Source organism: Sprattus sprattus, assembly GCF_963457725.1.
Source record: "Sprattus sprattus genome assembly, chromosome: 2".
Classification (NCBI taxonomy): Eukaryota; Metazoa; Chordata; class Actinopteri; order Clupeiformes; family Clupeidae; genus Sprattus; species Sprattus sprattus.
Genome location: NC_137921.1, coordinates 18,660,938 through 18,673,990, shown reverse-complemented (window position 1 = coordinate 18,673,990; position 13,053 = coordinate 18,660,938). Strand labels below are relative to the sequence as shown.

At 40.8% G+C, this 13,053-nt stretch overlaps 1 protein-coding gene across 2 annotated transcripts in view; it reads left to right on the top strand.

Moving 5' to 3' along the window:
- The window catches only part of afg1lb (AFG1 like ATPase b), a 40,404-nt gene extending 27,846 nt beyond the window's left edge, over window positions 1–12,558 (top strand). For both annotated transcript variants that reach the window (XM_080860478.1, XM_080860477.1), the window contains exons 8-13: window positions 4,807–4,889; window positions 5,071–5,141; window positions 5,633–5,733; window positions 8,672–8,812; window positions 9,106–9,219; window positions 12,179–12,558. In XM_080860478.1, coding sequence (XP_080716604.1) covers window positions 4,807–4,889; window positions 5,071–5,141; window positions 5,633–5,733; window positions 8,672–8,812; window positions 9,106–9,219; window positions 12,179–12,310 — 642 coding nt within the window. In that variant the 3' untranslated portion in view covers window positions 12,311–12,558. The remainder of the gene's footprint in view (window positions 1–4,806; window positions 4,890–5,070; window positions 5,142–5,632; window positions 5,734–8,671; window positions 8,813–9,105; window positions 9,220–12,178) is intronic.
- Window positions 12,559–13,053: the final 495 nt, after the last annotated feature.

The following is a 13,053-nucleotide window of genomic DNA, read 5'->3' as shown; positions in this document are numbered from 1 at the left end:
CATTCATAGACATTGTCAAAACGAAGCAGTAGTAAGTTTAACTGGTCCATGTGTAGGGTTTTGCCCTTCTCCGTCAATGTACGTGATCGGTCACTTCTACGAGGCTCATTCTGTAGTTCCAATGCGCCTAAAGGCTGTTGCTCAACAACATCACACTCATTTGCCTTTTGAAGCTCTGCTGAATGCTGAGACTCCACTAAAGGCAGGCATTCATCTCTACCAATCTGAGACATAGTGGATTGTGTATTGCCTATTAACTGTTACACTGAGAGGCTGTCTTCAAACAATTACTATCTACTAAACTTGAAGGGTTCATAAAACAACTTGATGACAGCTTCAGCTACACTTGAACGTAGTCGGCAATAACAATACGAACGTACATCAACATCATACAATTCAGCAACCTGGTGGTGCAAACATTTTCAATTCGGTTGCATGTCAAAACCCCCAATATCAATTTTAAATGTCCTTAAATGTGGCCATCAGGCTAATAAAGACAACCCATCATCATTGTTCATTAAAGCTTCAAACCGTCTAAAAGAAAACATGAATGCTAAAAGCTGCTTATCTGTTTCATGCCGTTCCTCCACGCGTCTTCAATCGCTGAACAGCACGTTGTAAATCCGAATACAGTTCATGCGTGAAGTCACTTTAGGCAACGAGTCCAATTCGCTTGCTTCTTCAGCGAAAACGTGGCTTTAATCCGAGAAATTTGCATTAATCCCCGGCAAACTGACGAATCTTCACGTTGAGGATAGATAACCCGTGAGCCGATGCAGAGTTCTGCTCCGAGTTCGCCTCGAGTTCGACTATCACTCCCCTCCAGGAAAGACGCAAGGCCAAAGTTCTTCAGTTACTGATGGATTTATTTTTCCTCTTTAATTCAGTTGTAATCCAACGTCGAACTGGTTAAAAGCAGTAAAAACACAATCAACAGACAATCAAACCAAACAATCAAACCCAAAGAAATCAAAGAAATAAAGCATCATAAATAGACAAACATACCTCGTTGGCTGCATAACAATTGAGAGGGGAAATGAGGCAAGGTAAACGCAATCACATTCATCAGCTTGGACTCAGCGGTATACTAGCACGACCGCGAGCCGGCGTCTTAGGTCTCCTAGTCAGGTGTAATGAACGCTACCATAATAAGGGTGTGTGTGTGACCCCTGACCCCCATGACCTCACTTCCTATAAACTAAACCCAATCATGACAGACAAAAGGTAAAACAAACTTATCAAACGAAAATAATCACCACAAGCAAAAACTAAGACAAAAAATAACAAAACAAAATCTAAACAGTTACAATAATAATATGCGCCCCCAACAGTCTTTATACATCTTCTTGTTTTGTAATGAAGTTATATAAATGCAATATGCATGAGACTGACCCAAGCTGCAGTAATTTAAATCAAGCTATTTTCTATTAAAACTTTCTAATCTTACACCTTGATAACGGGTCCCTATGTGCAGTTATGGTAAAGTTATTTGACAGATGCTTTTATAAGAAGTAATAGGAGGGGGTGTGTGCGTGTAGATGGCAGGTCTGATGGATGGATTATGTATTTGAAAATTGCAAATGTGTGCGAGAGAGATGGATAGAGGGAGAGTTTAAGGAAATGAGAGACGAGATGGAGAACAGGAGGAAGTGATGAGAGGTTTACGTTCCAAACTAATCTATCAAAAGGCCATAATCACGTAATGATGAGCGAGAGCGGCCATATCACCCCCTGATTAGAAATATCCTCCCATCACGGCCTAGGGACTGATTGTGCTCTCCCTCTCTCTCTCCCTTTGTCTCTCTCTGTGTTCTTCATCTCTCTCTCTCTATCTCTCTTTGTGTTTCTACCTCTCTCTATCTCTCTCTGTGTTTCTACCTTTTTCTCCCCCTTTTTGCTATTTTTTGTCTTCTGATACTATCTTGTTTTTTTGCTCTTCTCTTTTTAGTAGACAATGAGAATAGATGGTAGATTCCATAGTTGTGTCCGTAATGGTGCTTCCTTGAACACTTTCACCTTCTCTCTCTCACGCGCACACTCACACACGTAGTGCCAGAGAGCTTTAAGGCCGATAACACTCATTTTTTCGGGGGTTTGCGGATGGAGTTGTTTTGAGCTGATGGTGTGTGATTGCTGATTTCCCCATCTGAATGGTGCTCACTGCAATCCTTTAACCTCCTATCATGCCTATTGGGGGTTGGGGGTAACCGATCCCGCTGCATGTCGTCATACTATGCCCAGTACTGGGATTTATTGTGAAATCACATTGACATCATAAATTGAATTTTTTATTTAGTAATAAATCAAATGCAATTTATTTTTAATTTAATGAACACACATTCAGTGTGTGGATAAAGTTCAAGGGTGACAAAGTGTGTTTCTTTTACACGGTAGTCTTATTGCTTCATGATGAAATTGAATCGTGGCTCACGAACCATGATCAAATAACATCATGACTCACGAATCATGATCAATCGTTACTCTACAAGCTTGATTGAATTGAGTCGTGACTGAAGGATAGTGATCGAATTGAATCATGATGAGTTCGATTCATAACGATTCAATTTTTAACTGAATTTTAAGATCTCTGATGATACCCAAGCCTGCTGTTCATGAGTCTTCCTCACAGCTCTTTTCTGTCCTCCTCCTTTTTTCTCTGTGTTTGTATCATATACATAGGAAGACCTGGACCAGCAGTGCCTGTGAAGTCAGGGTCTCAGCATGTTTGTAGTGTTTTGTCAATTTATGAACTATACAGCTAATCCAGACTAACTATATGACCATATGGCACTCAACCATACTGTAAGAACTTATTTAAGGTTATGTTCCCATTCGCTTACATGGGGCAAAACACTTCCTTGTCCTACCTTGGACCCCCCCTAGTGGCACAACGTCCTGTTTAATGTAATGTAAGTGAGTGGCAAGGTCACAGGCATGGCCAGTCTATGTATTCCTGGGTCTATGGTTTGTATCTACTGTGTTAATGTGTTCCTCCTTTTCCTCCTGAAATGATCCTAGAATGAAATTATTTTGTACCTCTAATAATATATCTGAAGGATGATAGCAGATAGTAATTGATCTCCTATCTTCTGTTGTCTGAGGTGTTTATGTTGCATTTGTTGACATTTTAGAGGGACCGCACATGTCAAGAGGAGCTGAAACAGAGAAACAAAGTGTTTAAAGAACATAGTCATATTGGGGAACAGTGTTCATACATCACACTTTTACAGTTACATCATCATTCCAAGTCGAGAAGCATTTTTTTGTCACCTAAAACTACCTCCTACACCTTTAAAGTAACATTATGCAGTAATTGTACTTCAGGGTTAGCGTTAGGATAAGCAGTTTAACCTTAAAATAACAGCTTAAAAAAATTGGGCCGCTACAATGACTTTTAATATGAAGAATTGCCTCCGTGTCATTGCCATACCAGGGTCCGTAGGCATATAACTTCGTTCTGTAGTTTTGCCTGAAGCTGCCCGATTTCTACTGTCTTGCTTTGTCTTGTGTTGCACTTGCTTGATGTTTGACTGTGTTAGGACATTTGTTGACTAACTAGTTTGTTATAGTGTCAAGGTAGGCATATTTCAAGAGGTTTCGCTAGTTTTGGCCGCTAGCATCTCGTTAGCGATTGGCAATTCATCCGTTATGCTACTTTAATGAGTGGCCCGGACGTTTCAGCGTAGAACACAGACAAGAAAAGAAGCCAAAATAAGGACTGGCTAAGCAAACAGCAGCCGCAACATGATTGCCACAGTTGTTGCCGTGGCTACTGTTTACACGGCGACCTCGTTGGCAAGGTCATCAGGGGTTGATGATGAAGAAACTGGTGTGTTTCTTTCTTTCTGCTTCCCTCCTACTGTTCGTTTCTCTCCCTCTCTCCTCTCGCTCTCCTTCCCTCTCTTGCCCTATGCTTCTTTCTGTTATTCTCCCTCAGTCACTCCCTCTATGGTCTCCTCTCTATCTCTCTCTGTAACTCTCTCTACCTATATATCTCCCTCTCTCTCTCTATCTCTTTTTGTCCACCACCACTTGCTGTTTGGCAGCCTGTTATTACCTGTGATTCAGCTAATTGGCTCGGACGCATAACCCCCCCCCCCCCCCCCCCCCCCCCCAAGCTCCAAAGAGAAAAGTTGACAGCGCAAAGAATCGGGGTGAGATGGGGAGGGGAGGGGTGAGGGGGTTGTTGATTATGAGGGTGGGGGGGACAGGGTGATGGAGGGAATATCACTCTTTCTCCTTCCATGTATTGATTGCTAATTATGCCCAGTTCAAGATGGAGGTGGAACGGACTGAAGGAAAAAAGAAAGAAAAAAAAAAAATAACAATACTGAAGTTGATTTTATAACTCACTGGAGCATGTCTCGAACCTCCACGCACAGACAGCATTCTTGTTGTTCCTGCACTTCAGGAGTAATGATCAGAGATAATAAGCCTGTCGTCACAAATCATATACTTTCGACTATAGATGTTGAAATGTTTACAGAACTGCGTGTTTAATGTATAGCTGAAGGTTTCCTTCGAACTGTAATGTTATACCTGTACCATGGAAGTGTAAAGAAGTGTTGGACCAAATTTTGATGATTTCCGTTAGATCGTAACACCTTTTAAAATTGCCAGAAAAGCTGGCATAATTAAGAAGTGTAATTACAATGAAAATGAACCATGTTTTTCCTCTGTATATCCTGTTACAGAATTCATAACCTGTGTGTGTGTGTGTGTGTGTGTGTGTGTGTGTGTGTGTGTGTGTGTGTGTGTGTGTGTGTGTGTGTGTGTGTGTGTGTGTGTGTGTGTGTGTGTGTGTAGGAGCACTGCCATTCAGTCTGCTTAGACTCTGGAGTGGACTACAGGAAGAGAGACATGCCTGCAGCAGGGATACTGTACTACCTGTAAGGATACCCCCCCCTCCCCACACACACACACACACACACACAGACACACACACACAAATGTATATAAAAAAAAAATCGACCCCTCTATGATGCTTGTGCAGCACACATCCAGTAGCTGCATATGAACAAACATGTCCATTGTGTCTCCCCTCATGTCCCTTCCTGTCTGTCTCCACAGCACAAGTGAACCCGGAGCGGAGAAGGCTGTGAATGATCTGTTCCATGAACTCGCCCAGAGACAAAATGACTGTATGCCTCATCTTTAGCAGCACACTCTTTTATCTGGCAAGGGGAAAGGGAGAGGGGGGGGGGGTTGTCTGCCTGAAAGACCAAATAGTCCCCGAACAACAGCAGAGCACAGCTATTTAGCACAAGGTCCTTGGTTTCGAGTGTGTGTGTGTGTGTGGGGGGGAGGGGGGGGGGGGGTGTAAAAGGCCCTGAAGTGGCTTTCATTGTATCAGTGTTTAATGTGATTTTTGTTGGTGAATTATGTTTCAGTTCTGCAGTAGGCCACACACACACACATACTTACATGTATACGAACACAAACACACACACACACCCCACAAAGATTCACACACTCCACAACTCCATCTGTGTCTGTCTGTCTCTTTATTCCCTCAATCTGATGAATAATACACATTTCTGGGCATTCTAGTCAAGTGCATATTCAACATGGCCCAAATACAGTGACTTTGTGTGTGTGTGTGTGTGTGTGTGTGTGTGTCCTGTTGTCATAGTTACGCGGCCCCGGGTCCTGACCGTTCTGGGCAGGAAGCTTCACCTGAGCAGAACGTGTGGCTCTATCGCCGACTGTACCTTTCAGGAGCTGTGCGACATGGTGAGGGGAGTTAGAAACCTGCTCCATTACATGGAGTTGATATGTTGTCTTTCAGTGTGTGTGTGTGTGTGTGTGTGTGTGTGTGTGTGTGTGTGTGTGTGTGTGTGTGTGTGTTCTCTACAGGTCCATTTCCTGTAGTGAACTAATGCAGTCAGAAGCAGTGGGCTTTAATGGGCACTCCTGCCTGGCTTCTTTAAAAGCTTTTTCCTTCACACACATGCATGTCCACCACACATCAACATACAGTACATGCCCACACACACACTCACTCAGTGTGAGTGCTATCAGGATTTACACTGACAAAGTAACTTGGCTATCAGTTTCTTTTCCTAATCCAAGTACTTTCTTTCTGTCTTCATTCCATATTGAAGAGCATAGTCTTGTACTGTGCACAGTCAGAGCTTGTCTATGGACCTGTTTCATTGAATATCACTGAATATCACCTTTTTAAGTAACAATAACATGTGTAGCAACCAATAACGTAATAACTGCCAATAACATCATAATGTTTCCATTGCTCATGTAATTATTTGGTTGGTAAAAGACAGGGTGGGGATAAGGCCGAATCTCGATTCTTCTCCTTGCCCCTTTTGCTTAGTCTTGTCTTAGTCTTAACCCTAGCACTTGCAAGTGTAAGGGCCAAGGGCTGAGATCTTTCCCCTATGAAATGAGACGCCACTCGGTTTCGGGTACGTCATACGTGACTGTATGAGCTATGAAACTAGCGATTTAAAAAAAGTCTAATGAAGACCATGGTTGCAAATATATATGTATACAACTGTGTAGAGCACGAAACAAGACTGTCGTCATTTTTAAATTAATTATAAGCCAAAAATACTTACATGTAGTGTATGTAGCATGATAGCTGACAAGCTACCATATAAGCCAATGGAGTGGTGGTATACGCGCTAATTTGTATCCTAAAACTACCGTTTGAAAGCTTCAGTTAAGACCGACAATAGTATGCATCGTTCGAGTAGCACATTTCAGATCAAACCGAGTCATTATCAACATATAAAAAGTTGTGTAGATAGCTTTATTCATGTAAAATATTCCTCGCTTCAAGCAGCCATGTTTTTTTGAAAATTCCCGAGCTGGTTTCGCGGTGTGCTCTGGGATAGCCCTTGGAGGAGTAAGGTAGCTATCCGATCATCTCAAAAACGAGGGCCATACACCCCTTAAACTTACCCCTTAATCTTGATCAAGTTGGGTATTGAGACACCACTAGCTCTCACATGAACGCGCAATTTCAAGGGTAAGGGGTAAGATAAGGGGTAAGGGGAAGTATTGAGATTGGGCCTTAGTCTATACATCAAGTAGAGAGAGAGAGAAGGTGTGTGTGTGTGTGTGTGTGTGTGTGTGTGTGTGTGTGTGGGTGTGTGTGTGGGTGTGTGTGGGTGTGTGTGGGGTCAGGTTTTTGAGCAGCTATTTGAGACAACAGTAAGGGTACATGTAACGGAAGTGGGACACTTGATAGCCATAAAATAATTCTTATATAAAGTGACAAGTATATTATTACTAGGGCTGCCAATCGATTAAAAAATAAACGAATTAATCGCACATTTTGAAATAAATTAATCTCGATTAAAAGTTTGTTTTTCTTCTTAAGACTAAATCTTATAAATTAACGAGTAATCACTTCAGACAGCATGTATTTTAGACACTGTTGTTTAATTGTATTTTTTATTTAACACAATGGTGCCCCTCGACGGTAAAGCATAAGAATTTTTCGCACAGATGGACGGATTATGAAACCATTGGTCAGGACGTGTTACAAAATACACCGCTTCCAACCACAAATAAGAGAAACATTAAAGCCACTTCTGATATTAACAAATACAAAGTCTCAAAACAATTGACAGCAGGCAAAGTTAATAACAGCGACTTCAGGCTCTGGTTTAGGGGCCCCCTGGGCTCAGGGGCCCTTGGGCCTAGGCCTGTTCGGCATGTTCGGTAATCCATCCCTGCACGCACACAGTATTGTATTTCTTTCTGTTGACGAACTTTTACTTTGACAACATATTCGTCTCAAGGGATAGGGTACAACTGTGACAGTTAGTAACGCACATGTCTAATAAGCCACTATTAAATTATGCTTTTCCTCGCACCCTCATAAACAATGCCTAAGCTGTCTCTCACTGTGGTAAATATGTTTAAGTGATCTATGTTTAAATTATATGAACTGTGTTAATTCGTTGAAACGTAAAATGTAATTACGAGTTATTGTTGTTATTCATTTAGATACGTTACGTTCTAATATATGACCATTAGCACACCATTCATTCATAACTCCAGGCAGAAGTTAGCATTTATTAGCCAGCTGTGTTAGCCAGCTGTGTAATCTGTTGTCGCTCTGTTTTTCTTGGTGTAATGAATATAATAGTAACTTGCTGTGTTTAGTTAAGATACCTTCTTACCTTCTTCTGTTTCTTATGTATTATTGTTTCACTAATAAGTTTTCACCTGACATCAATAAAGGAGCAAGGCGTTTTAACAGCAGCCTACACAGCCCTAACTAAACTAATGTTTAAAAAGAAATTGCGTTAATGGCGTTAAAATATTTTATCGCATTAATCGCATAGATTAACGCTGACAGCCCTAATTATTACATTATCATCTCTGGTTATTTTTTTTTAAGCCCAGCCAATTAATGACCAGCCAATAATGTCATTATGTATATTACATAATATTACATTATTTGCCAAAGGCTATTGCATTATTAAGTCAAAAATGTCATCACATTACATCTGTAGTTATTACATGATTGGTTTCTACATCATGTCGTGTGTGCGTGTGTGCGTGCGTGTGTGTGAGTGCGCGCGTGTGTGTTTTTGTGTGTGTGTGTGTGTGTGTGTGTGTGTGTGTGTGTGTGTGTGTGTATGTGTGTGTGTATGTGTCTGTGTGTGTGTGTGTGTGCGTGTGTGTGCGCGCGCTGTAGCCTGTAGGTGCCAGCGACTACTTGGAGATATCTCGAGTGTTTGACACTGTCTTTATCCGGAACATTCCAAGACTCTCTCTGAGGATAAAGGATCAAGCACGTCGGCTCACGACACTCATAGACAACTTCTATGACCAGAAGGTATGAAGACACACATGTAAATACATCACTCACACACAGGAACAAACACGCAGACGCACATACCCTCAACAACTTCTACAACCAGAAGGCAATCAGACACACACACACACATACTGACATTCCTAACACATAAACAACTTTCAGAAATGTAACCTGTGCCATCTCGATTGTTTTTTCTTTCTCTATCTCTCTCTTTCTCTCTCTCCTTCATCCTCCATCCCTCTTTGTCTCTCTCCCTTTCTCTCTCTCTCTATCTCCCTCTCCCTATCTCTGTCTGTCTCTCTCTGTGATAGGTGAGGGTGGTTGTCCTTGCCGATGCCCCTCTGGAGTCTCTCTTTGACCAGGGCCCTCTGGTTGGTGATGAGGTGAGAGACCGCATGCTGCTGGATGATCTAGGCCTAACACAGGTGAGAGAGTACACACACACACACACACACACACACACACACTCATTCATTCATTCATTCATTCATTCATTCATTCATTCATTCATTCATTCATTCATTCATTCATTCATTCATTCATTCATTCATTCATTCATTCATTCATTCATTCATTCATTCATTCATTCATTCATTCATTCATTCATTCATTCATTCATTCATTCATTCATTCATTCATTCATTCATTCCGTAAATTGTGGCCGGGGCTTGTATTTACTCAGGCTGCACAGCGCACTGGCCTTTATTTGGGGCAGGCCTGTATTAGGGGCAGGCCTTTATTTCTTACTTATCTTCTGTTATAGAATTTTAGTATTTAAATAATGGGCATAATTGCAGTAGGCTAATATTATTCATTGCATATGCGTTCAACAATTCCTGCACATCGCGTAGCACTTTATGTGCGGTGTCAACGTAAAAATAAACATCGGAGTTATGGTCTCCACTGTCAGTCACGGAGGAAAAGATTTCCAAAGCCTTGATTTTAATCATTTTTCTAGACACTCTATGATGCTTATCGCGGACTGAAGAAATGTATTAAACGAGCTGGTTTGATATCCGGCCTAACTTTCTTTCTACCTCCACCTGCTAGTCGTAGCCTATCGCATTCGTCTCGGGTCAATGTCAAACTTCTTTGCTGCTTTTTTCCCCGAATGTTCTTCAGCAATCAGCATACACCATCTCTTTGAGTTTAATATCAAAGTTACGTAAGTCTACTACTGCTTTATGATCCCTTCTGGAAAAAGTAACCTAGCCAACTAAAACGTTACAGATAAACTACAACAACAACAAATTCGCCTAGTAGTCCTACGTGCAGGCCCGTATTAAGACTTCATGGTGCCCCTGGGCAACAGTGACTCTGGTGCTCACCTACCCCCACCCCGCAGAACACAAACCATACCTATCCACAGGGTGTTTTAGTCCTTGAGTAGAAAAATACTTTCCTACTTTACTCAAGTATTATTTCTGAGTATCTGTACTTTACTTGATTGTTTTTTATACATACAGTACTTTATTGCATTTTCTCGCTTATATCACAGCTTACTTGCAAAATTAATTAATGCATATGCTGTAAATTATGTTTAATGTGAACTTATGTTATTAGAAATCACAATACTTGGGTGCCCTGCTTGCACAGACACAACGCAGGAGACACCACAGACAAACTGAGACACATAGTGGGACATTAGCGAAAGAGATTTTTTTGGTCACTGTTGTCCCAAATGTATGTACTGTATAATTGCAATTTCATGTTTTATTATTATTATTATCATTATTATTACTATTTATTATATGGCAACGACAGAACAAGCATTCTGATTGGCTAATGGGTAGTCATGCCAGCCGCGTATTGACGTTCTAGCCGGTCTGCGGTCTGATAACTATTGTTATTGCACTCCGGTGACATCAATCTTAAAAATGAGTGATACCATGTACCAAGTACTAAACATTACATCCTTAAAAATTTGCGATGTATCAACAGCCATGAGCATGAATTGATAGAATCAGGACTCCTATTATGAAATTATCTGAGAACAGGAAACCAGTTGAATGTCGTGGTACCATGACAGTTGATGACAGTTGAAGAATAAAGACTCAAGAATTCGGGAACATTTTGATATCGGGTAATACTTCATAGGACTTAGTACAGGTCAGTACAAATCAGAAGCAGTGAAAATGTGTTATTGAAAGTGATGATGAAGACTTGACTACTATAGTTTGAAAACATTGTGTTTTACTGTAAATTAAAGCCATTTAAGCTGAGCCCTGTTGTCCGTTTTCTATTGATCATTGTAACTTGAAGTTAGCAAGTCATTGTTTGCTAGGCAACACCTGAAACACTGTGTTGTGAGAAGACTTGAGAGCTGAACAAAACGACATGTTTTCTATTTACAATTACCATTTATTCTCAAAATGAAAAGAGTTAAAAATGCCATATAATAAACAACTTACTAACCTCGACCGTTCGGTCATGCAGGTAAATTATCAGACTTCGGCTTTGCCGTATCTACCTCGCTATCGCTCGGTCGATATGTTACGGCCTCAGTCTGATCATTTACCTGCATGACCTCACTCTCGGTTAGTAAGTAGTTAATATTAAAAAATCGGTTGCTTGGGGCCCCTGGCGTCTTGGGGCCCCTGGGCAGTTGCCCATATGGTAAATCCGGCCGTGCCTACGTGGGGAAATTTCTTTTTTTAATGCAAATAGCCCATGAAATTAGCCAACAATATTATATAATATAATAATAAACATGAGGAGAACATGTATTTGTGAAATGCATTCAATTAAATTGTGATGTCTACTTTGAGCCGACGGACTGATGCTGGTAGGCTACAGTAATATAGGCTCCTTTATTTCCCCCCGGCTTGTATTCGGGGCCCGGCCTTTATTTGTCCGTATGGACCACGACCCCGGCTACTATCCGAAGCCCGGCTTCTAATTGAATCCCGGTCTTTATTTGAGGATTTACGGTACATACATACATACATACATACATACATACATACATACATACATACATACATACATACATACATACATACATACATACATACATACATACATACATACATACATACATACATACATACATACATACATGCATGCATGCATGCATGCATGCATGCATACATGCATGCATGCATGCATGCATGCATGCATGCATGCATGCATACATACATACATACATACATACATACATACATACATACATACATACATACATACATACATACATACATACATACATACATACATACATACATACATACATACATACATACATACATACATACATACATACATACATACATACATACATACATACATACATACATACATACATACATACATACATACATACATACATACAAACACACACACATAAATATACTTACACAAAATGTCTTAAATGTGTGTGTGCAGGATGCCGGTGAACATCTGTCTTTGTTCACGGGAGAAGAGGAGATCTTTGCATTTCAAAGGACCATCTCAAGACTGACAGAGATGCAGACGGAACAGTACTGGCTTCAAGGAGATCGCAACAGCCCAACATGACACTTTGCACACACACACACACACACACACACACACTCCTGCATCTTGCCAAACTGCTGACTAATGTTCCAAACTACTCAAAGATGACCAACTGAGCTAACATAAGCTATTATGTTGTAGGCTCTGTTATCAAGTTATTCACAGAAGCCATTATACCTCAGACTCTAGACTGACCTCTTAAATTAAATTGAACTTGAAATGATGTGTGAATGCATGCAAGTAAGTTAGAGTCTATGTATTAATAATATAAGACGTTTACTCCCTCTGACTGTAACTAAGGACATCTTATTTTGGACATCTGACTCTTATTTGTACACTAAACTCTTTGTTAGGAAAACAGCCATCATAAGGAGATGGACAGTGCCCCCTTGTGGTTAACTGAATGTTGAATCCTGAGGGGTTTTCCATATCCTTCGCCCGGGTCGCAAGGAGGGTCGCACCTGCCCCGTGTATAATATATTATATTACATATTCTGTATGCCTGCATAGAGGTAAAGTAGACATATGAAAGGGCAATGTATTATACGGGTTGTGTGTACGGTAGAAACAAAATATGTACACCTGGTTGTATTATTATATAAATAGGCTAATAGAAATCTGACCAACGTGAGAGATTCAGCCTGTGCCCGAATGAGCAATGCAAATATAAAAGTACAGAGACAGTGCAATAGTGAGTTCAACAATATTCACCAGAGCCTGCTGGTGCGAGAGGGTCCTGTAATGCCTGTCGGAAAGGAGGAGAG